The sequence below is a fragment of the Oncorhynchus masou genome, chromosome 18 (genome assembly GCF_036934945.1).
Source record: "Oncorhynchus masou masou isolate Uvic2021 chromosome 18, UVic_Omas_1.1, whole genome shotgun sequence".
Lineage (NCBI taxonomy): Eukaryota > Metazoa > Chordata > Actinopteri > Salmoniformes > Salmonidae > Oncorhynchus > Oncorhynchus masou.
Genome location: NC_088229.1, coordinates 23,253,570 through 23,276,598, shown reverse-complemented (window position 1 = coordinate 23,276,598; position 23,029 = coordinate 23,253,570). Strand labels below are relative to the sequence as shown.

Here is a 23,029-nt window from a genome sequence, read left to right as displayed (position 1 = left end):
GTGATACAGCCCAGGATTGAACCAGGGTCAGTAATGACGACTCTAGCACTGAGATATAGTGCCTTAGACCGCTGGGCCACTCGGGAGCCTACATACACACAACAAGTAGGTCACATGAGGAGAGGCGTTGTGCCATGAGGTGTTGCTTTATTTGAAACGTGAGGTGTTAGTGAGGTGAGGTGTTAGTTTTTTGAAACCAGGTTTTCTGTTCACTTACGCTATATGAGATGGAAGGGAGTTCCATCCAATCAAGGCTCAGTATAATACTGTATGTCTCCTTGAATTTGTTCTGGAACAGGGGACTGTGAAAAGACCCCTCGTGGAATATTTGGTGGGGTAAGTGTTTGACGCAGTAAGTCTCTCCTCAACTCTCAGCCAAGAGAGACTGGCATGCATAGTATTAATATTATCCCTCTGATTACAATGAAGAGCAAAACGTACCACTATGTTCCCGGCCAGCTGCAGCTTAATTAGGTATTTCTTTGCAGCAATTGACCATGTGACTGGCCAATAATCCAAATACAATCAAACTAGAGCCTGTAGGACTTGCTTTGTGGAGTGTGGTGTCAAAAAAGCAGAGCATCTCTTTATTACGGACAGACCTCTCCCCATTTTTACAACCATTGAATCTCTATGTTTTGACCATGACAGTTTACAATCTAAGATAACACCAGGTGATTTAGTCTCCTCAACTTGTTCAACAGCCACACCTTTCATTACCAGATTCAGCTGAGGTCTAGAACTGAGGGAATGATTTGTACCAAATACAAAGCTCTTAGTTTTAGAGATGTTCAGGACCAGTTTATTACTGGCCACCCATTCCAAAACAGACCAACTTTGTTCAGGGTTTCAGTGACTTCATTAGAGGTGGTTGTTGATGTGTATGTGGTTGAATCATCAGCATACATGGACACACAGGCTTTGTTTAATGCCAGTGGCAGGTCATTGGTAAAAATAGAAAAGAGTAGAGAACCTAGAGAACTGCCTTTTAGACTGTGGCTTTAAGAGATTATTATGTATCACCAGCACATTGATTACATGTAGTCATTTAGCAGACACTCTTATCCAGAGTGACTTACAGTCAGTGCATTCATCTAAAGATAGCTAGGTGAGACAACCACATATCACAGGCATAGTAAATACGTTTCTCCTCTCTTAAAGAAGTTATCAGCTAATTCAGTGCCAGTAGGAAAAGCCAGGTGCGTGTTGTTTCTTTTTTTAAGGGGGGGTTTGTCAACTGTTCCGGTGAAATGAAGGGGAATCAACGTGTTGTAGATGTGATGGAGAGCCTGCTTCCACATGGGAATAGGTTGGTTGCCAGACACGCAAAACAAACCTTTATACAAACCTGTTATATCTAAATGCAAAGCCTTCATTTAGCTAGTCTGATTAATTTAATTAGAAGCACAGAAATCCCAGATTTCCCAGGATGTCCCTTGTCAATGTTCAAATGGAGAGGAAGACCATGTCGATTGAGTATTTCATTATAACTGAATGTGATGAACATTTAGGCCCAGCTATCCTTACAGTAGATGAGAAATTTAAAATGACAAGTTTTATAAAGTGGTAAGGCCTGTAAGACGTTTGTTTTTTAAACAGTCACATCGTTTCAATTATTAATTGAAAACAAAACAGTGTGTTTTCGTGTATCATATAGATATTACTGTTTACCCAATTAGAGCCACCCTATTTTATTCATTTTATGATTTGATTTTCTTTTTCTGTATAAACATTCACAAATACAATTTGTCTCCGCTATAATCTGTGTTTCAGCTGTAGATTAATCAGTGACTTTCAGAGTTTTGTCAAAGGTTTGTGTTGTGTGTCTGGCATCCAACCTATTCCCATGTGGAAGCAGGCTGAGGCTCTCTACCACATCTACATTATGTTGATTCCCTTCGTCTCACTGGCACAGTTGACAAACCTTTTATTTGTGTGCAAAACTCTGAACTATCACTTACAAAGGAGCCCCTTATCCTCCACCATGGCTATAGAAAAGCCTGCTGCCTGCTGCAAATTGACGATGTGGGTCTAATGAACGGGAGAAAAGATGCTTCAGTTTAGCATTTGAAACAAGTTCTGTGGTTCGTTATCTGTTCTCCAAAAAGAGATACAGCCTATAGCCTAATAACAGCAGGTGAACGTTAGGTGGAGAACACCCTCCTAAGGTGCTTAAGTTAAGAGGTAGTTAAATCAACTCTTACTGAACAAATCTGGTATACAGGGCTTAGACAGACAACCATTTAAAATCTGAAACATAGATGCAATGTCTTAAACATTTTGGTCTTGAACTATAAGACCACTTGTAATTGGAAAATTTAAGGTGAATAAAGTTCCTATTCAGTTTAGAGCTGGGATTCTCAAACATGTTTGGCCCACGACCCCATTTTGATATCTGAAAATTCTCACAACTTCAACCATGTGAAAAAAAATTATGTAATTAACATCCAATGTTCACCTTTTTACTTGGGGCTCTGGTAGTCAATTGAAAAACATTCTAACACTATTTCTGATTGTCTTCTCAACTCACCATCACATACTTTTAATGTGGGGCTAATGACAGTCAATTGGAAATTAGTCTAACATAATGTATCTTATCTCACCACCACTAATGAGATGGATGTGTTTGATGCATGTCGAGTCGGAACTTCTCAAAGTCAGGGGACGTGGTCAACAGCGCACACCGCATCTCTGCTGTCACATCCAACCTGGATCGATATTTGGTTTTAATGCAGACGAGAGCACTGAATCCAGCTTCAAACAGATATGAGCTGGTGAAGGTTACCAGGGGAAAAAAATATGAGGTCAAATCATGATGTCAGTGATCTTCAGGTCGGATGACCCTTTCAAATCGATTTTTCCCAGTCGGAGCTGGTTTTCTTCTTCCAAGCGTCGGAGGTGAACAGTCATCACTCATATGTGATACTTACTGATGCTGTTTTCTGTTAAAAACATGCACAGCCTAGTGAAGGGGGCATGATTCGCTTTTGAAAGACTCTCAGATAAGAATTCTTTCCACTGAATCCACTGATTTGGTCACACATCTGTAGAATGTTTTTGTATTTCCCCTGCATGCTTGTGTTCAGTTCATTCAGTTTCCCAAATATGTCTTATACATAGGCAAGGAGACACATTTTATTTTCATTACACAGAAAGTCAACAAAGTCTGTTTTTTTAAACATCCATTTTGAATGACAACAGTGTGTCATTGTGAAGAATCTGAAAAATCTTTCCAGCATTCCCCCTCGATAACCACCAAGCCTCGGTGTGAAATATAACATTGTCATGCTCTGATATCATATCTCCATGTAGTTTTGCAAACAGGTGGCGAGTTTAAAGTTTAAGTTACCTCCTGCAGTATATCACCAAGTTCTGTGCATAAAATAACAAACCGGGGTATATTTTTTATTGATGTTGTCAACGGCTACTCTCCTTTTTGTTCACCTGGTAATTCCCATTACACCACTCGGAGAGCTTTTTGAGACATTATCCAAAACATTTTATGACCAGGTTTTAAGGAAGTTATATCAATGGCTTGATGTTGAATTCAGTAGTGCAGTACATATTCTTGATTTCTAAAATTAAATTGTAGTGACATTGAATACAATCATGATTGAGTCTCTCTGACGGAGTCTCTCCCCTCGATGATGTCATCTGAGGGTATGTCATAGGTTAGCATTGATCATTGGCAGAGCTCCATGGTGGGATAGGCTGGCTGGCGAGTGGGCCTGCTGCTGCTCTGTTGAGGATTGATTTCAACTATAGAGAGGAAGGTGAGAGATGGCTTCCCCTGGACACAACTGGTTCAATCTGAGTGTGATCTGGTCTGCCTTTAAGCATCACCTTTAATGTTTGAGCCAGGACTCAGTGGACTGTGGACTCATGGCTTCTCATTAGAAAACAAACAACAGATAAACATTCCGCAGGCAGAGTGTGTGACACATGCTGAAAGCCAATCCACAGTTAGAAAAAATGTAGAAAATGCAATTAGTCCAACAATAGCTAATTGGTCTCGTCTTAAAAAGAAAAAGAAAACATTTCATTATAAGGTGATAGTTGTTTGTTTTTTCCCCTTTTCATTATGTGCTTCTCTATTTGTTTTGTGTGATTCTTTCCCTTATTACCTATTTAGTTGTTTCCCTAATTTGCCCATGTCCCGTTTTCCCTCTCATTTCCCTGCCTGATACATCTCTGATCATTCAGCTCCATCCTGTTTACCTCTGATGACAACAATAACACCACTTTGGTGGAACCTACAAGCAGATGCTGTACGGGTTTGGTAATTGGGCGAAACGAATGATTACAGATACCTGTTCATCTCATATAAAAAGAGTTTACACACGCAGAATTTCCAGGTACAGTTGGATGCAGCAAATGGCTACAGATCTACAAATCCATCTCTACTACCGGCTCCCTGTGGGAGCAACACTAAACACGGCTCTGATGTTTCTCTTCCTCCCTGATCAGGTGGCTGGAACAGCAGTTTGTTTGTACCATCTGAATGAATAATGGGATTGTACAAGCTAGGGCCTTCTCGGCCTAGGCTATAAATTCTGTTCCCTTTCAATAGGTCTCTTGACATAGGCCTAGTACACGACTGGAATGGAGGTTCTGTACTTAAAATCAAAGTATTTGCCATGGGCTCTCTGTGCATGGCCTCACCAGCATTGCTGGAAACTATGGAATTTTTTCAGCAGATGTGCCTTGATGTGTCACCAGTGACTTTAGTAGGAGGATGACAATCTGAGAAAGATGGTATTCCCCTGGTACTAAAGATGATGTATACCTCACACTGATATCCACCCCAACTCTAAAGCAAGTGTGGTTGCTTAAATTGTAATACCAAATCTGAAAGGTTCTATTATAAGGTTCTATTATACAGTTCTATTATACGGTTCGATCATAAGGTTCTATTATACAGTTCTATTATAATGTTCTATTATACAGTTCTATTATACAGTTATATTATAAGGTTCTATTATATAGTTCTATTAAAAGGTTCTATTATAAGGTTATATTATAAGGTTATATTATACAGTTCTATTATAAGGTTCTATTATACAGTTCTATTATAAGGTTATATTATAAGGTGCTATTATACAGTTCTATTATAATGTTCTATTATACAGTTCTATTATACAGTTCTATTATAAGGTTCTATTATAAGGTTCTATTATACAGTTCTATTATAAGGTTCTATTATGAAGTTCTATTATAAGGTTTTATTATAAGGTTCCATTATGAAGTTCTATTATAAGGTTCTATTATAAGGTTCTATTATAAGGTTTTATTATAAGGTTCTATTATAAGGTTCTATTATGCCGTTCTATTACAAGGTTCTATTATAAGGTTCTATTATAAGGTTCTATTATAAGGTTCTATTATAAGGTTTTATTATATGGTTCTATAATTATCATTCTACTAAAAAGACCTCACAACTGGATAAGAATATCAACATTTCTTTCACATATCAACAAATGTAATGGTAATTGGAAATAGTATTATTCAGTCTGAATCTTCACAACAAATGTATCAGGAAACAGTACAATTTGTTCAGCAGAAGTGCCTTGATGGGTGACTTTAGTCGGAAGATGTAAAGCTGAGCAGGAATATGATTGTTTAGGCCCATAGCCAAAATGTAGGCCTACAAAACATAACACTGTCTATAATTGATCATTTTTGTTTTGTTATGTAAACACATTATTATTCAGTGTGAACTTATCTCCTAACAAATAATTATCCAGAAAACTTGATTTACATAGTAGCCAAGGTTAGTGGGTTGTTTTCTTCGTACAGTAGCATTGCTTCCATTCTTTTAAAGGCCACCTGCTACTATGATGTCATGTCATTATGATTGGCAGCCAGTAGCTTCTCTCTGTCTTTAAACCCACCCTTAATGATAAGCTGTTGGCTGGGAATGAGATATGCTCATTTGGTATGTAAATTGCAAAAGCTATGGATGCATAGGCTTTCTAAAAGCTGTGTGTTTATGCTTACAAAAAAATATTATTTTAATTTCCTTGTAATATTCATCCCAAAGACTATATTAGTTTTGTTCATAATTATAAATTCACAGTAAATTTGGTCTCCAGACAAATAGAATTTGCACCCACTTAAGTCTTGGATGAAATGCCATCTGCATATCTGAATAGCAGGAATGAGGAGGCAGTGCAACTTGAATGATCAATAGGACCTTAAACAGCATGGGCCTAATGCATGATTGTATCTAAGCATGTCTCCTCTGCACTGAATTTGCTACATAATCTTTATGAAATGATTGTGAAATGTAACATGACGTGTAACCATGTAAAGCAATGGGCTTTCTATTGACTAGGTTAGGCCTTCTCTCTTTCAATAATTCACTGAATTATGGTATTATGATTGGGCTTTTACATTTTGTGCATTAGGCCCCATGGCTCTCTTTGTAAATATGGAAACATTTATGTAAAAATAAAGTTAGTGGACAACTTTAGGAGATGGATATAATCGACAGATAATAACAAGTGTGTAATTAAAGCCGATTCACAGATAAGGCTACAGACAGTATCATTGCTTCAGAACGACATTGATTTGACTGGGCTGCCAAGCCCTTTGAAACTGGGAGAAGAGGGGAAGATACACACAGCTTTAATTTCCCTACTCAACAACTTGTTGGCCTATATCCTTTTTGTATCATCCACTGGCATTTGAGTATGTGTGAGAGGATGTGGTCCCACTTCAGCTTGCAGTTTGAATCACTGAAACAGTGGAGAGTGCTCACATGAAAAAATACTACAGTTTACTATAGAATAATACAGTACTTACTATAGAATTCTATAGTAAACTGTAGCATAAGCTACTGTAGAATACTACACTACACACTGTAGTAATACTCTATCATGTGTAGTACTTACTATAGAATGTTGTATTATACTGTAGAATATTGTAGTAAATACTACAGTAATGTCTGCAAAAACACTACAGTCCCCAAAAACACAACACTTTTTTTTTAGCTATAGTAAATACTACAGTATTTCATTTGCACATACCCTGCCCATGCCCCTCCCACATAACTGAGAAACCTACATGCCAAGTAGAGACTATATATCGTGTTCCCTACAGGTTATCAAAAAGAGCAGAAGCTGGCCGTTCAGAACCCAGTCCTACCTACGTAAAGGTTATGGAAAATCAGCTCTTTTAGTATTTCTCCATTTGGTTTTCTGAAGGAGAAAGCCTCCACTTCTATGTCAAAGATAATAAAACAAAAACACTATAGAAAATACTACAGTAATGTCTGCAAAAACAGTAAGTACTACTGTATAGTGCGATTTCCAAAAACACTACTGTAAATAATACAGTATACTACAGTCCTCAAAGAACTACAGTAAATACTATAGTATAGTACAGTCTGCAAAACACTACAGTAAATACTATAGTCCGCAAAAATACAAAAGTAAATACTACAGTATACTACAGTCCACAAAAACACTACAGTAAATACTACAGTATACTTCTATCCGCAAAAACAACACATTAATTACTATAGTATATTCTACAGTTTTTTTTTCACTACAGTATTTATACTAAAAGTTGCCCCATCTATGACACAGTTCTGATTCCTCAGGTCTAACAAAAAATCAAGAAACCCAAAAGGAGAAAGGAGCAAGCATGCACTGTAATGTGACTTTTCTCTTTCTCTCTTTGCAGATGAACATGGACATTTGAAAATATACCTGCCCAAAAAGCTGCTTGAATGTCTACCAAAATGCTCGTCGCTGCCAAAGGAGAGACACAGATGGAACACCAATGAGGTATGGCCCCTTCTTCTCCTCGCCACTCTGTGGTTATCATTGCAAATGTTTCTGATGTCCTCCGTGACAATGTAAAACCACTTCAGACACAAAATCAGCCATATTCTTCAGGGCTATAGGTATGAGCATTTTGATTATTTTACTTAAACTTAACTTCAGATTTTTGTGCATTAAATCGAATTTATAAGTATTTTATTCATACTGGCAAAGTACATATTATCTAAAAGTATCTTGATTGTCTTCTGTGTAGAATCACATGATTCCATTTATTTAGGTTCCAACATCAACACATGTTTTTGCAGCTGACAGAATTAGTTTGCAATGTAATTTGTTCCTGTCACCTAGTTTCCCCTTTCCTGTTTTTGTTTGGGACTGTTGTCTAGCTGCCAACAGTAAGACAAGGAGGAAGAATGTATGATACAGAATTGAGCATGTACACCATCTATTGAACAGTTAAGATTGTGATTTTCATCATGTGCATGCCCACTGTACATTATAAAAACCACTGTAAAATAGGAATAGGCTCATTTTGTGTTTAGCTGCTGTATAAAGGAAATTGTAGAGCATGATGTTCTCGGCCGATCTTAATTGGAGGTTTCATCTGTATTGTGAGCACAGTGTCATTGATCTCCTTAAAGGGATACTCTGTGATTTTGGCAGTGAAGAGCTTTACTGTCTACTTCCCCAGAGTCAGATGAACTCGTGGATACCATTTTTAGGTCTCTGCTTGCAGTTTGAAGGAAGTTGCTAACTAGCGCTAGCATAATTGCTAACTACTGTTAGCACAATGACTGGAAGTTTATGGTAACTGCTAGCATGCTAATAGATACCATAGACTTTCAGTCATTGCACTAACACTAGTTAGCATTGGCTCCCAAACTACCTCCAACTTCCTTCATACTGGATGCAGAGACATAAAAATGGTATCCACGAGTTCATCTGACTCTGGGGAAGAAGATAAAGGGCCTCGTTGCCCTTCAATCCCAAAGTATCCCTTTAAGTATAGTGCGACCTTGATGATGCTCACTGGCTGAATAAAGCACTAAGCCTACACACATAAGAACTTGCAACAGTCTATTTTCACCTATGTATCTGTGGAATAAGAGCTAGATCATTGATGTGTCTTATCGCTTAGCTTATGTTTATTTTTACGTTACCCATTCTTAAAGGAATTCCTGTTTGGCCTCAACCATAAATGTAACTGTCAATCACACCTGGGTTCTTATTCAGTGAGGTTGTATTCATCCAGCATTATGTAGAACTCATAATGTTAACATAAACAAGTATTTAGCATAGGTTGCATAAGCCTCCAGGTGTCTCACATTTCATATACTGTATCACACCAATAAGAAAAGATAACACAACTTGTTTAGCTTTCTGTCACAGAAAATGAAGGTGCAAAATGTTTTTATTTGTCTGCCCATGTGAAAAGAAATCACAGAAGCCATTTGCTCCGGCTGTCCTTGACCTATAGGCCAGCCATTTAAATTAGTTATTTTCTTTTCAGTACAGCTACTTTATCATTTAATGGAAGTGAAACAGTGTCTTGCTTGATGTTCACATTTTATTTGTCGTTCATGTTCAATCTCTTTTTGGGGTATGGGTTCTCTCTCTAGTCTACGTACGTGGAGACTGTCAGGGAGATTGGAACTAAACATTATTTAGCTTGCTGCCTAATGCTGGATGGATTTTGAATGATTGCAATTACAAACGTTTCTCTAAGGAAATTCATAAGCTGCTGCCAGTGAAGGCATTGCTGCATTTATAATACAATTGATCCCAATGAAGCAAACGTGGTGGTTTCAGCACATTAACCGACAGGCAATGGAATCATCAGAGGAGCCCAGGCAAAGAAAAGCAGCACTGTTTTAATTGTATAATGGAGCACAGTGATTGGTCTCAGCCCCCCTTTCATAACTTACCTGTCACTCTCACATCAACTCAGGCCCTGCCAAACCTCTGGAGTTACAAATCATAATCCATCCTCTGTTAAAGGTGTTTTTATGAAATACTAAGGCATTTTGATCCTTCAACAGTGAAGTGTTTTTTTTCATGTAGTGACAAGTATTTGTGCTTGAATATGCTGTATAAGGAATTCATGACAGTACCAAGATAGAGACAGAGAGAGAAGGAAGCAGTTTTTGGTATGACATTCAAGCGTCAAGTTTTGTTTGAATTCTGTCACCACTTTTCCTCTGGGTGCAGGTCAATGTAGTTCAATGATCCCATGGCTGTAATTTCAAATATTGATCTCGATTTTGATATAATTAGTTGTTAATGAGTGAATCAATCTAATTAGATGCATGAAGATTTGATCAAAGTCACTGCCACTACTAATGAGAGGAAATTAAAGCGATGTGCAAAACCCAGCCACCCGTACTTTTGATTACAAATTTGGGCCAGAAATACTGTCATCATTGGTTTTCTAATTAATTGAGTGAAAAACAAGTGGAAGCGTCAGCACAAACATGACAGGAGATTATTCATGTTATCCGTACCACAAGACAAAAGTCCTTACTTCTATTGTGTTTGTTGTTTAGATGATTTGCACAGCAATCTATGTGATGTGTATTAACCCATCAGCCTTTTGGAGTAGCTGCAAAGTCCTACACATAAACATACACTTTTACATCGCTGCATTAGACATCTCAGTCTATCTTTCTCTCAGTCTGCCTCTTTTCCATAAGAAATGTCAAATAATCCACCTTCATGTTTTCTAATTGAGTCTGCTGTTGTTTCTCCTGTCCGACCTGTAGTGTTCTGCTAGCAGTTTAAATTCATTAATGTATTTTGAAATTGATTTCATGAATGTAAGCACTTGTTGTTGGCTACAGCTGTTGTCATGTCATTTATTACTAACAACACAAACAACAGACATGTTATTAAAAGGCAGACCAAGTTATGTCACTGGTATTATGTATTTGAAATGTTTTTACATATATTGCCATGTGGGTTTAGGATTAACGTCACAGGTAAGGTATCTCCTGTCAAGTTTTTCCAATAGCACAACCAAAAAGCATCAGTCCTAATTATGTTGCACGATGTGCGTTAGTGCTGTGGAGCAATAGTTTCCAGGGTTGAGGACAGAGAAGGAGACCGAGGTAACCTTCCCTAAAATCAAGGGCGTTTCCCTTTCATGAGCACCATGCGAAGTGAACCAGGGTCTCTCTCTGTTTGCTGTGGCTCGTTGGTGGCAGACAGACAGACAGGCAGGCAGGCAGACAGACAGGCAGGCAGGCAGGCAGGCAGGCAGGCAGGCAGGCAGACAGGCAGGGGATTACAGAGTCTCTTGTCGGCAGCGATTGTGTGACTCTTAGCGAAAGTGACACCTCATCAATTCTCTGCATATTCCTGGCGCTGGTTCAGCATGCCTAATGCCACCTTGTTGTTTTTCTCCCCCTCTGATTAAACTCTCAACATTTTGGGGGTATAGAGAGTGCATTTGATGACCACTTTAGCTTGAATGCACGATTCAATACAACTGCTCTCAAACTAAATGCTTTCCTAAAACCTAAAATGATCATAAAGTGTGTAGCTATTGTCATACTGCCCACGGAAGGGCATTTCACTTCTCGTTGAATACAAAAGTATCTGGTTAGATAGCACCCCAAGAAAATATGCCTTTCTCACCTTTCTGTATTGTGTAAAGGCCACATCCCTTATAGGGTCTATAGGTTGGAAAGGTCTTGGTTTCTCCCTTGTTGCTGAATAAGTGTTAGTCATCCCTCCATAGGTGGAAGAGATTCGCTCCTCCTGCGCCAAATGTGTATCGGAATGGAGGAACGAGGGTGTGAAGAGAGCTAATGCCGAGCTATTCATTTCTATCTCATTCTCCCTATTCCCCTGTGTACGTTTATGGGGAGAAGGTGTGCATGAATACATTTCAAGCATTTACTGGAAAATTAGATAAACCAATCTGATCAAAATGCAAGGGAAGGAAGCGGGCGGAGGAAGGGAAGGGGGCTGGCGTCAGTAACTCTGAAGCAGCCTCAGCCTCTCTCAGAGCTGCTGATAGGCAGGCACGCTGCTCTCAGCTTCTAAATTGTCAAAGTGAGATTAAGAGGAAATATGGGGCAAGCTTGACAATTTAGTTGACACAACCATAGCAGAAAGAAAGGGAGGGATGTTTTTAAAGAAATTACAAGGAGTGCATGCCAGAAATCTGTGTTTTCTCATGGAGGGAAGTATTAGATTTGTACAATTTGTGAACTGTTGAATGTGTTTATTGTTTTTTTATATATTTGTCTACACATTTATATATGTTTACAACAAGCAAGTTGAAGATATTAAAATAGGGGCATTGGGGAATAATAAAATATTGTATGGAATACATTTGTACTGTAGTGAGGACGTCTCTAGTGTAATGCAAGGTCTCTCGTGATCAGGTGAAACGTCAATTGCTATGGAAATGCTCGGATGTGTTTTTCAATTATGTTAAAGGTAATTATGATGCAACTATCATGGTGATACGATATGGATTACAATTATGAATATTAAGGCTATACGCATTACGTTACACACATAGACAGTCAAACAAGCAAATTGCCAGAGTTATTATTTATTTGGACATCACACATTACAGTCTTATTCTTATACAGGCATCATACACACTCTCATTATATCATATCCAATATCATACACATCAACCTACTCATATTTGTTACACACATCATTTGTCTCAATTTTCTAACATCTGTGGCATTGGTTCACAGGCAAACTGCAAGGGAATAAAAAAAATATTGCTAGAACCTATTTCTTGAATTCTTAATATCAGACATTTGAAAGCCCTAGTTTTGACCTTCATATTACCTCTGATGGCAGTAACATTACAATTAGTAATTATGGTCAATTTAGCCTGAGAATAGTATCTAGTTATGGTAAGGGGTGAAATAAATATAGCTAGTTAGAAATGTAATGATTTGGCAGATTATCAAAAAAGAAGATCAGTCTTTACATGGCTAAAAGAAAAGGAATATAACATATACTGTTTACAGGGAACTCACTCTACATCCTTAGATGAAGTTGCGTGGAAAAAGGAATGGGGTGGTGAAATCATTTTCTGTCACGGACAAAGAACTCAAAGGGTGTGATGATATTAATTAACAAAAATTTTGATCTGAATGTGCAAATAATGATGGAATCAGGAATGATTCGCACAGCTAGGTGGATCCTTTTGAATATGAAAGTGGACGAAAAAGAGATTTAGCTCATGAATCTATATTGTCCAAATCAGGATGATCCACACTTCTTTGAAAACATTTATACCAATTTATTGAACTTACAGGCAACAAATGATCTAATCATTATGGTAGGACACTACAACACAGTGTTAAGTACCTAAATGGACCGTGAATGTAATCACTCTACATCACAAATATTATGGACACATTAGAAATAGTGGATATTTGGAGACTAAAAAACCCCGACCTAGTGAGATATACATGAAGGAGACTTAATCAAGCTAGTCATCTTGACTTCTTTCTTGTCTATTTCCCTCTTACGTCAAAGGTTAAAGTTTTAATAGGAGACAGAATGCGATCGGATCATCATCTAATTGGCATTCACATAACTCTTATAGATTTTCCACGTGGACGGGGATATTGGAAATTTAATCAAAGTTTACTGGAGGACAACTTATTTTTAACTAAGACAAAATAATTTATAAAAAAAATGTCCAGTATAATATAGGTTCAGCAAATCCCCTTATTGTTTAGGATACCTTTAAATGTATCTTCAGGAGTCATTCAATTCAATATTCATCAATAATAAAAAAGCAGTTTCTGGCTAAGGAAACAAGATTAACTATGGAAATCCATAAAATAATAGTACAGGTAGATAGCAATAAAAAACAACACTACAGAGATACAAAATAAGTTAGAGGACAAACAAAAAGAACTTGAGGAACTTATTCAAGAACGATCTAATGTAATCTATTAAAAGAACTGGATGGAATATGGAGAAAAATGCACAAAATTCTTCCTGATTCTCCAATACAAGAACGCTAACAAAAATAATTTGCAGAAACTCGTTACTGAAGACGGAGTCATCTATGATTTTCCGAATAATATTTTAAAAGAGGAAGCAAATAATTTTAGGCAGATGTTCTCTTTTCTGTCTCGTCCTCTCCCACTGAATAAAGATTACGGTAAGGAATTCTTTCCAAATAATAAAAAAAAAAAATGGAAAATTAACAAATGTACAGAAAGATCAGTGCGAATGCCAATTTACAGAGGAAGAACTTTTTGAGGCTATTAAATCCTTTCAGTTTGGAAAAACCTCAGGGCTTGATGGCATACCGGTAGAGGTATATCAAGTATTGTTTTATATACTAAAAGCTCCATTGTTAGATTGTTTTAACTACTCCTATCAAAATGGTAGTCTGTCAGTTACTCAGCAGGAAGGTCTAATTTCTCTATTATTTAAACAAAACCCAGATGGCAAATATAAAGACCCAATCTATCTAAAAAACTGGAGGCCCCTTACACTTCAATGTTGTGATGCAAAAATAATTGCAAAATGCATAGCACTCAGAATTAAAAGGGTTTTTACCAGGTATTGTTCATCCTGGATAGACAGTTTTTTTTACCTGGACAATACACTGGAGATAATATACGACAACTACTAGAAATAATAGAACATCATGAAACATATAAGAAGCCAGGAATGCCATTTATAGCAGATTTTGAAAAGGCATTTGATAAAGTAAGTCTGGATTTTATTTATAAATGCCTGGATTTTTTCAATTTCGGTAATTCTCTTATAAAATGGGTAAAAATATTGTATAGCAACCACAGGTGTAAATAGTAAATAACGGCTACTTCTCAGAGAGTTTTGAATTGTCAAGAGGAGTTAAACAAGGGTGTCCGCTGTCACCATATCTATTCATTATGGTCATCGAAATGATAGCTATTAAAATAAGATCCAATAACAACATTAGAGGATTATAAATCCAAGGCTTAAAAACAAAGGTGTCCATGTATGCCGATGACTCAAGTTTTATGTTAAGTCCGCAAGCTACATCCCTGCAACATCTCATTAAAGATCTAGATAACTTTTCTGTGCTATCTGGACTAAAACCTCATTATGATAGGTGTACAATATTACGTATTGGATCCGTAAAAACTTTTACATTACCCTGCAGCTTACCTATAAAATGGGCTGATGGTGAATTAGACATACTCGGTATTCATATCACAAAAGATATAAATAAGCTCTCCACAATGAATTTCAATAGAAAACTTGTACAAATAGACAAGATCCTGCAATCATGGAGAGGTAAATACCTGTCCATTTATGGAAAAATGAACTCCTTAGTCATATCTCAGTTTAGTCACTTAATTATGGTGCTGCCTACTCCTGATGATTCGTTTTTCAAATCATATGAGCAAAAAATATTTTGCTTTATCTGGGACGCTAAACCAGACAAAATAAAACATGCCTATCTATATAATGAATATGAATTGGGTGGATTGAGATTATTAAATATAAAAGCACTAAACCTTTCTCTAAAAGCTTCACTCATTCTAAAGTTGTATTTGAATCCTAAATGGTTCTCGAGGAGATTAATAAGAAAAGCTCACCCATTGTTTAAAAATGTTGCCTTTGTGCAGATTGCCATGTCTCATTTTCGATTAATTGAAAATGGTACTTTTTTCAAAGTATCTGTCTTTTTCAAACAAGCATTGCAGAGCTGGCTACAATTTCATCCCCCTGGAAAGATAGAACAAATATTACAACAAATATTATGGCTGAACTCAAATGTGCTGGTTGATAAAATACCTGTATTTATGGGAAAGATGAAAAGGGTATTTTGTTCTTAAATTATATTGTAAATTGTAATGGTAGAGTTATGTCCTTCATGGAGTTATCATAATTGTACGGGTAGGTCTGCTCAATCCAAGAGTACAACCAATTGATTACAGGATTGCCCTGAAAATGGAGGAGGTGGGTGGCAGTAGGAGGAGGTAGGGAACTGGTCTGTCTGCCCAATATAAAGGATCAAAACAGGCGGAGGAATAAAAATAACATAAATAGGAAAATATACCAGTTTAATTTGAAGTCCAGGATGTTGCCAACTGTGCCATACAGATTGCAAAATAGTTGGGAAGAGATTTTTGATTCCATGGTACAGGGTGTATGAGTTGATATATTACACAACGCACGAGTCAAGACTTCATGCTTTTTAGCTAAAATTATTATATAGAATTCTTGCCACCAACAAAATGTTGAATATTTGGGTCATAAAATCATCTAAGCTCTGCAGATTTTGTTGTGAGGATACAGAATCAACAGACCATTTATTCTGGTATTGTCCTCAGGTTGCCTGTTTCTGGTCTCAGGTTCAGGAATGGCTGAAAATGCATAGCATTGAACTAAAATTGACCCTAGAAATAGTACTGTTAGGAGATCTGGAGAGACCGGGTCAGTCACTTAATAATATACTAATACTCTTAGTAAAAGTATTTATCTTCAATACGCAATCTGTAGATTCTATTCGATTAGGTAGATTGAAATTGTACGTTAAACATCATAGCATAGTTGAAAGATATGTGTTGCGTAGAAACACGAAGTGGGTGGCCAGCAGAGATAGATGGGATGGGCTAAGGGAAGCTGAGGGTTGGTATGTGGAATCGGAGACAAGTGGGAGTGGAGTTGCTGTGTGAGAGAGAGAATGATGGTCAAAAGATAAAGGGGGAAATAAAGTCAAAATAAAACATAATAAAAGTACATTTGAATGACACTAAGTGGCAGTGTTTTTACAACTAATGCCGGTTTGCCTGAGGCTGATGCCGTGCAGGTGTTTGTACACATGCATATACAAACACTGTCATTCAAATAAACACATACAAGAACACACACATACATGTAATAGTGCCAGACATGCACACAAACATATAAAGTAGGCATTGCTGTTATGATTTCAGTTGTCCTTGATGTCCTTTGTTTTAAATGTATTATTATTATTTATTTTTTTGCTTTGTTGTTTGCTGTTTTCTTCTGTCTTTTCCTTTTTTCTCTTTAGTTCATTCTCTTGGTTGTTGGTGCATTGGGGGGTTCTTGGGGGTGGGGAATGGAATTAATTGTATTTTTGGGGGGGAGGGGGGGGCTGTGGGAGGGGTCTCGAATGTTTGAGGGACAGCTATTGGGGAACTGTGGGGGGGATCTTGATAGTGTCTTGATGCTGTATTGTTTGTCCTTCATGTTCTAATACTTTAATGTTACCCCTTCCTTATGTTTTTTGTAATAAATAATTAAAAAATAATAATAATTAAAAAAAAATTGTGAACCATTCATAAAGAATAGGATGTTTTGTACCTCAAGCTCGGCTAATGCAGAGACTTTAAAATATTACCTATCGTTTGTCTTTTATGGCAGAGTTTACATATGTTGCGTTGCATGATATTAACATCGATTTACATACATACTATCAGGCTATTATCCCCCATAAACTAAAGCTATTCCAATGTTTTTAGTCACTAAGACAAGCCACGCCTTTTCCTGTAGTCGAAGCATGTAGGCCTATCATTTCGTGTCATTGCTCTTTCTATTCAGTCAGCAGCCTTCACCCTTTTTTGTCTTTCTGAGAGGAGTAGGCTATAGGTCCAGGAGAAACAAATCCTACCCAGAATTCCTCTCAGGTCCGCAACCAAGTGCTATTGTCTGCTGGCTGCTCTGGCAGCCATGACCTCTATTTTCCGGACAGTCTTGTTGAGATTAAAATATTTGTATAGAAATACACCTCACACACAAAGGGGCTTAAAGCTTAAATTCCTTTCCAGATCAAACAGAACCGCCTCCATGTTTAGGTTACCTCAGCATGGGAAGGTAGGAGGACCAGAGATGTGTGGCAGAATTGCAATGCCATGCATAAGTGCTATTTTTATATGCTTCACTTGCTCTTTGGCTCTCGTTGGAACTCTGTGTCCAGAGTCTCAGCCTGGCTTTATCATTGTGGTAATAAAACAACTGCATTCATTTTAGGGCTGTCTCCGACTAAAAAAATCTTAGTCGACCAAGAGTCGTTTTTCTATCAACCAATCGATTGGTCAAAATTTGATTACATGTATTTTCCATATATAGACACATTCTATGTGTTTTAATTAAATCCGCTATATGCACAGAGCTTGTATGTTGCTTTAAGCGTACTGTTTGATGAAATAATTAAGACACACAAATTACTAGAGGAAGTCCGACCACAATTTATTTGATTGTGCCGGGCCCAGCTCAGACTTGCTGTGCTGTGTTAAAAAGAAAAGACAGCGAGTGACTGTATGACTAGCATCTGTTGTCGCTCTCTCCTCCCTGCTGCAGCGACCACCACAGAACATCATCAGTGTGTATCGCACTGCACGTGTTGCTGAAGCTGCAACATAATTACAGCCATTTCTGACTGAAAAAATGATGTCGCCGAAATCCTTAATTTATTTAGGAATAAGGACCTGGAACAGGACCTGACCTATAGCATATCATAATCACATCAATAAATTGGTTATAACAAATTCTGAACACATAACACATGTGACAGAGGACTTGACAAATAAACTCAAAATGGGGGAATGTTTACTGGTTGCTCAGGAGGTAAAGGAGGAGTCAGATGTGTGTAATAAATTTCACTTGTTGTAGAAAATACTGGAGATCAAGAAAAAGAAGGTAAGGAGCAAGTGCTGCGTTCACATTATGTGTTCAAACACGTGTTGTTAGATTAGAATAGCATTTTTCTGACCATTTGGAACAATGTAAACAACACTAAATAAATTATAAGCGTACCAGAGTCTCTTGTAAAGTTTATTTGCAAAACATTTTTCACAGCAAAGACTAAAAACAGTCGCATTCATTCATGAATGCAATTTACGAAATTTAAGTTTTTTATTTTTTATTTTTTTTACGCTAATTATTCAATAGTCACTTTATTGTTTTGTTTTTAAACTAAAATGCTTGATTGCATTTCAAATAAATAATGTCTCGAATCCAGTGTGATGACATGAATGAAAACCTTATTGATTACTAAAGTAGCCTACTATATATAAGTATTGAAATATAGATCTAAATAAGTTAGGATATTAAGACTAAACAGGATGTGCTCTTAGTCCTACAGCTCAATGGTGGTTATACAAGTCTGCTATACTAAGCCTACTAATGATAATGACATTACTTATTATTATAAGGATGATCATAATAGTAATAATAATAATAACAAGGCGATAAAGCAAAAATTAGGGTTATTATTATAAATATAATTTTGATGACAATTTGGAACAATGTAAACAACACTAAATATATTATAAATAATACCAGAGACACTGCTCTCACATAAAACGTGTAAAGCCTTTATTACAGCATAGGAAAGATTAAAAACAGCAGAATTTGTGAAATTGTTTGTCCGACAGGTGGTTGGGTGAGGCTTTGTGCTCACGGAATCAGTAGGCTATTAAACAAACACTCAAACAGGCAACACAAGCAGGATCTGTCTTATTTCTGTAGATATACAGTATATGGATGATTTCTAAAGCCAGGCACATTTAACAGTTAGGCTATTGTTTATAGACCTAATTAAGTTGGGGTTTATGCTCTCCTCACTTTTCTTAGACAATTAAGGGAAGGGCTGTTTTCTCGTCTCCTAACTCCACTGCTGCCTCCACCACATTGTTCGCAACTGTCGGAAGGTGAGTGTAGCTGGTGCATGAAGTCAGGCGCAGGAGAGAAAAATGAGTGAGCAACGTACTTTGCTCAAAAAACAAAGGCACAAGGTTAACAAATACACTTGACCAATAACCAACGGTAAATATAACGCACGGGTGAACACAGCACCCCGTCGAAAAAAACAGCCATCATGAACCGAACTGAACATAGAAATAATTACGCACAACAAACATGGGGGAAACAGAGGGTTAAATACATGAACATGTAATTGGATAATGAAAACCAGGTGTGTAGAAAATAAAGACAAAACCAATGGAAAATGAAAGATGGATCAGCGATGGCTAGAAGACCGGTGACGTCGACTGCCGAACGCCGCTCGTACAAGGAGAGGGACCGACCTCGGAGGAAGTTGTGACAGCAACACCAATATGCTGGTTAACTTTGCTATTATGCACATAGCTACATGGTCTAGGAAAAGGCGCCAATTCAACAGCGCACTGATGTGTTTCGGAACTGCGGACAGCTACCACTATCCATCAAGGGAGAAAGGTCATGGTTATAAAATAATATCATTTTTATTTGTGTTGCACCATTGTTCTTACATAATATAACCATACAATTTCAGTAGCACATGTCTTAGAGTGATAGGCTGTGCCATCCCCATGGCCTCCAGATTGGATCAGTCCACTCAGACAGGCGCGAATCAGACAGAATTAAGTTGAATTGTCTCCAAAATAGTTTTTCAAATACCCACCAAGCAGTATAAATTCAAGCCATAAATTCTGGATCAATGCATTCACAAAACATGTAGCAACCAGAAACACCATATTGAGGGGAGTAGAGTCTGATCCTCAGTCACCACGTCTTGAATAGCAGAAGCACTAGTCCACAGTCGAAGGGGACCTGGGACCTTAGCTGGTGTGACACCCTCAGTCTTTAATGAACGCTATACAGCGCCGCAGCAGCAGCACTCTGAGTACTGCACTGTGAGAAAAACCTCCCCCACAGCCTCAGCTTTAGAGTGGGAGTGCTGCTGCTGCCTGCTGCCGCTGAACTGGTGCTGAACCCAGAGAGACAAAACAGCATCAGCTCAGGCCTCCTTCGGCCTGCTGCACATTTAATACCCCTGTTGTCAGTAATAATCCAATGCTGGCAGTGGCACGGCATGGTGCTTGCATGCAATATGCCTCCGCTCAGGACAGCACCCAGCCAGCCTCACTGGAGACTGGACACACCCAGTGGACACACTGCTGGGCAGTGGGTGAATCAGACCAACAGGGAGAGAGGGCTAGGAAGGCAGCTACCGTAGCGACACAGTGCTGGACAAAATCAGCTAACGGGTAATGAAATGCAAATGGCTGAGGAAGGGAGGTATCCTCGGGAGTTGTTCACTGACAATAGGAGATAGGCAGCAATAATAATAAGGACAATTGGATACCGTGATGTAATCATTCGGAACCTTATCTCTGGCTGGAACGTCATGTCTGTTAACCCTTTCTTCTGCTTTTGTTTGCTCCAACTCCCAACTGTTATTATTTGAGAATACACGGCACAATCTTTCAGAGAGCTGCAGGAGATTGCTTCAATCAGATACAGTTTTCATCTTTCCTCTGTTCTTTTGTAACGGTAATGATTACCTTTTAAGTGTTTATTGAACACAATATGAAAGGACTACAAAGGCAGTTGAGCTCAGAGCATCTCTCCTTTCTAAACAAGTTCCATTCTACCCAAATGAAGCATGTACTGTATACTGTATCATTAATGAATATGCATTTTTTTAAATATCTTGCTGAAAGCTAAATGAGGTTCATTTACATGATGTCCTCCCTGTAGCCCTGGATGCTTAACTCTGTAAGGTTTGTGTTCTTCCCAGAACCCTTTTACTGTGGCTTGCAGCTTCTCTAGTGCTGCTGCTTACTGCTGAGGCTGGTGAATCCCCCTCGGAATATCCTGACCTCATTACAACAGTGGCTGGATTAAGGCTTTCTCCTATGGAATAGGATCATTCTGATTAGGATGATTGTGCCTGCCCTCATCAAACAGCCAGGTGTTTGACTCCCTTAACTCTCCTTTTAATACATTTTTGGTCGTTGTTGCTACATAAACAAATTGGATCTTTTTCCAGGGCCTGTCAATGTTGTTTTTATGGACGTCAGTGCTTAGAGAATTCACCTAGTCGAACTCAAGGCTGCGTCTGATTAAATGTTTATCTTCATTTGAGCTCCTTGCCCGGCCTCATCCTTCCTCTACGGAATGTAGCCTAATTAAAATGACTCCCTCCGAATCCGCAAATGTTTACGGAAATGTTCATTAGCTTCTCTGGGGCAATCAGTGGAAATTAAAGGTCATGTTTGTTTGTTTGTTTATTTGTTTTATTTTTTCAAACGGAGATACCTTAATGTTTTTTCTACACCATGAACAGGTGTCCGGTGTGTGTTGTGAATATGAATGGGCCCGGTGCTCAGGGCTTTGTCTCAGGTGGAGTCTGGACTAGTGCTTTAAGTGGCTGAGGAGAGATGAAGGGGGAAATAGCATCTCCATCCTGTCGGGATCCATGTTCTTTAACCAAGGCTAGGGATTCCAGTCGTTAGCTTTGTGTAGGTAATCGAGATAAAGGCGTAAACATACACCACATCGCAATTTTGGGGTTTGAGCACATTTCAATCCCAAATCCATATTCTTGTGAAAAGAACATGAAGTATGTGCAGAACAAAAGTAGGCCTCAGGTCGACTGGCCTGGCCTCATAGTACCCTGCTCTATGTCTTGATAGCTTTAGTAATTGCCAGTGCTGTAACTTACTGTGAAGTGTACATTTTGTAGCAGTGGTGTGGTGAGTCTGTTTGCAATAGCAACCCACCAGTAAGGTTCATGCTACAGAGACCTTTTGGGTTCTTCTTATGGATGTGCACATCAAGGCAGGGGTCCTCGGTCTCCTCTGATGACAGGGGTGCCCGCTCAAAATTGCATGACCTCTATTGTAGCACATACAGGTCACTCCACCTCCTGTGGGAAGACTCTAAATTGAACCCAGCTTGTGTCTTCCATTCCCCCTCTCTCTCACACGTTAGTTTCCCCCCTTACTCTTTTCCTTTTCCCTCATGTGTTCACTGAGGTGCAAAGCTATTCAGGGATGGAGGAATAGATTTCTATACCTTTTTGCACTAAATTGCTGGGTCAGGGTTTTTTGGGCGGAACCGTTTTGTAATGGACTTGAAGTTTATTTACTAGATACAAAGGGAAAGGAGTTCCAATCCTGATTTATTTTCCAGAGTTCTCTCATCTTTCTTCTGTTTGTGCATTTCAGTGATCGTAGTCGGTCTCTAATATTTATACTGAACAAAATATAAACGCAACATGTAAAGTGTTTGGTCCCATGTTTCATGAGCTGAAATAAGAAATCACAGAAATGTTCCAGATCCACAAAAAGCTTATTTATCTGCAATTTTGTGCACAAATTTGTACATCCCTGTTAGAGAGCAGTTCTCCTTTGCCAAGATAAGCCATCCACCTGACAGGTGTGGCATATCAAGAAGCTGGATTAACAGCATGATCATTACACAGGTGTGGAGAATAAAAGGCCACTCTAAAATGTGCAGTT

General features: G+C 38.2%; 1 protein-coding gene and 1 non-coding gene across 2 annotated transcripts in view; both read left to right on the top strand.

Moving 5' to 3' along the window:
* The window catches only part of LOC135504249 (calmodulin-binding transcription activator 1-like), a 672,226-nt gene that overhangs the window by 14,720 nt on the left and 634,477 nt on the right, over positions 1-23,029 (top strand). Inside the window, exon 3 of the mRNA XM_064922633.1 lies at positions 7,687-7,790. Coding sequence (XP_064778705.1) covers positions 7,687-7,790 — 104 coding nt within the window. The remainder of the gene's footprint in view (positions 1-7,686; positions 7,791-23,029) is intronic.
* On the top strand, positions 7,163-7,217 carry LOC135505333 (U7 small nuclear RNA). Its single transcript, XR_010450267.1, has one exon. It is a non-coding gene; the product is annotated as a U7 small nuclear RNA (small nuclear RNA).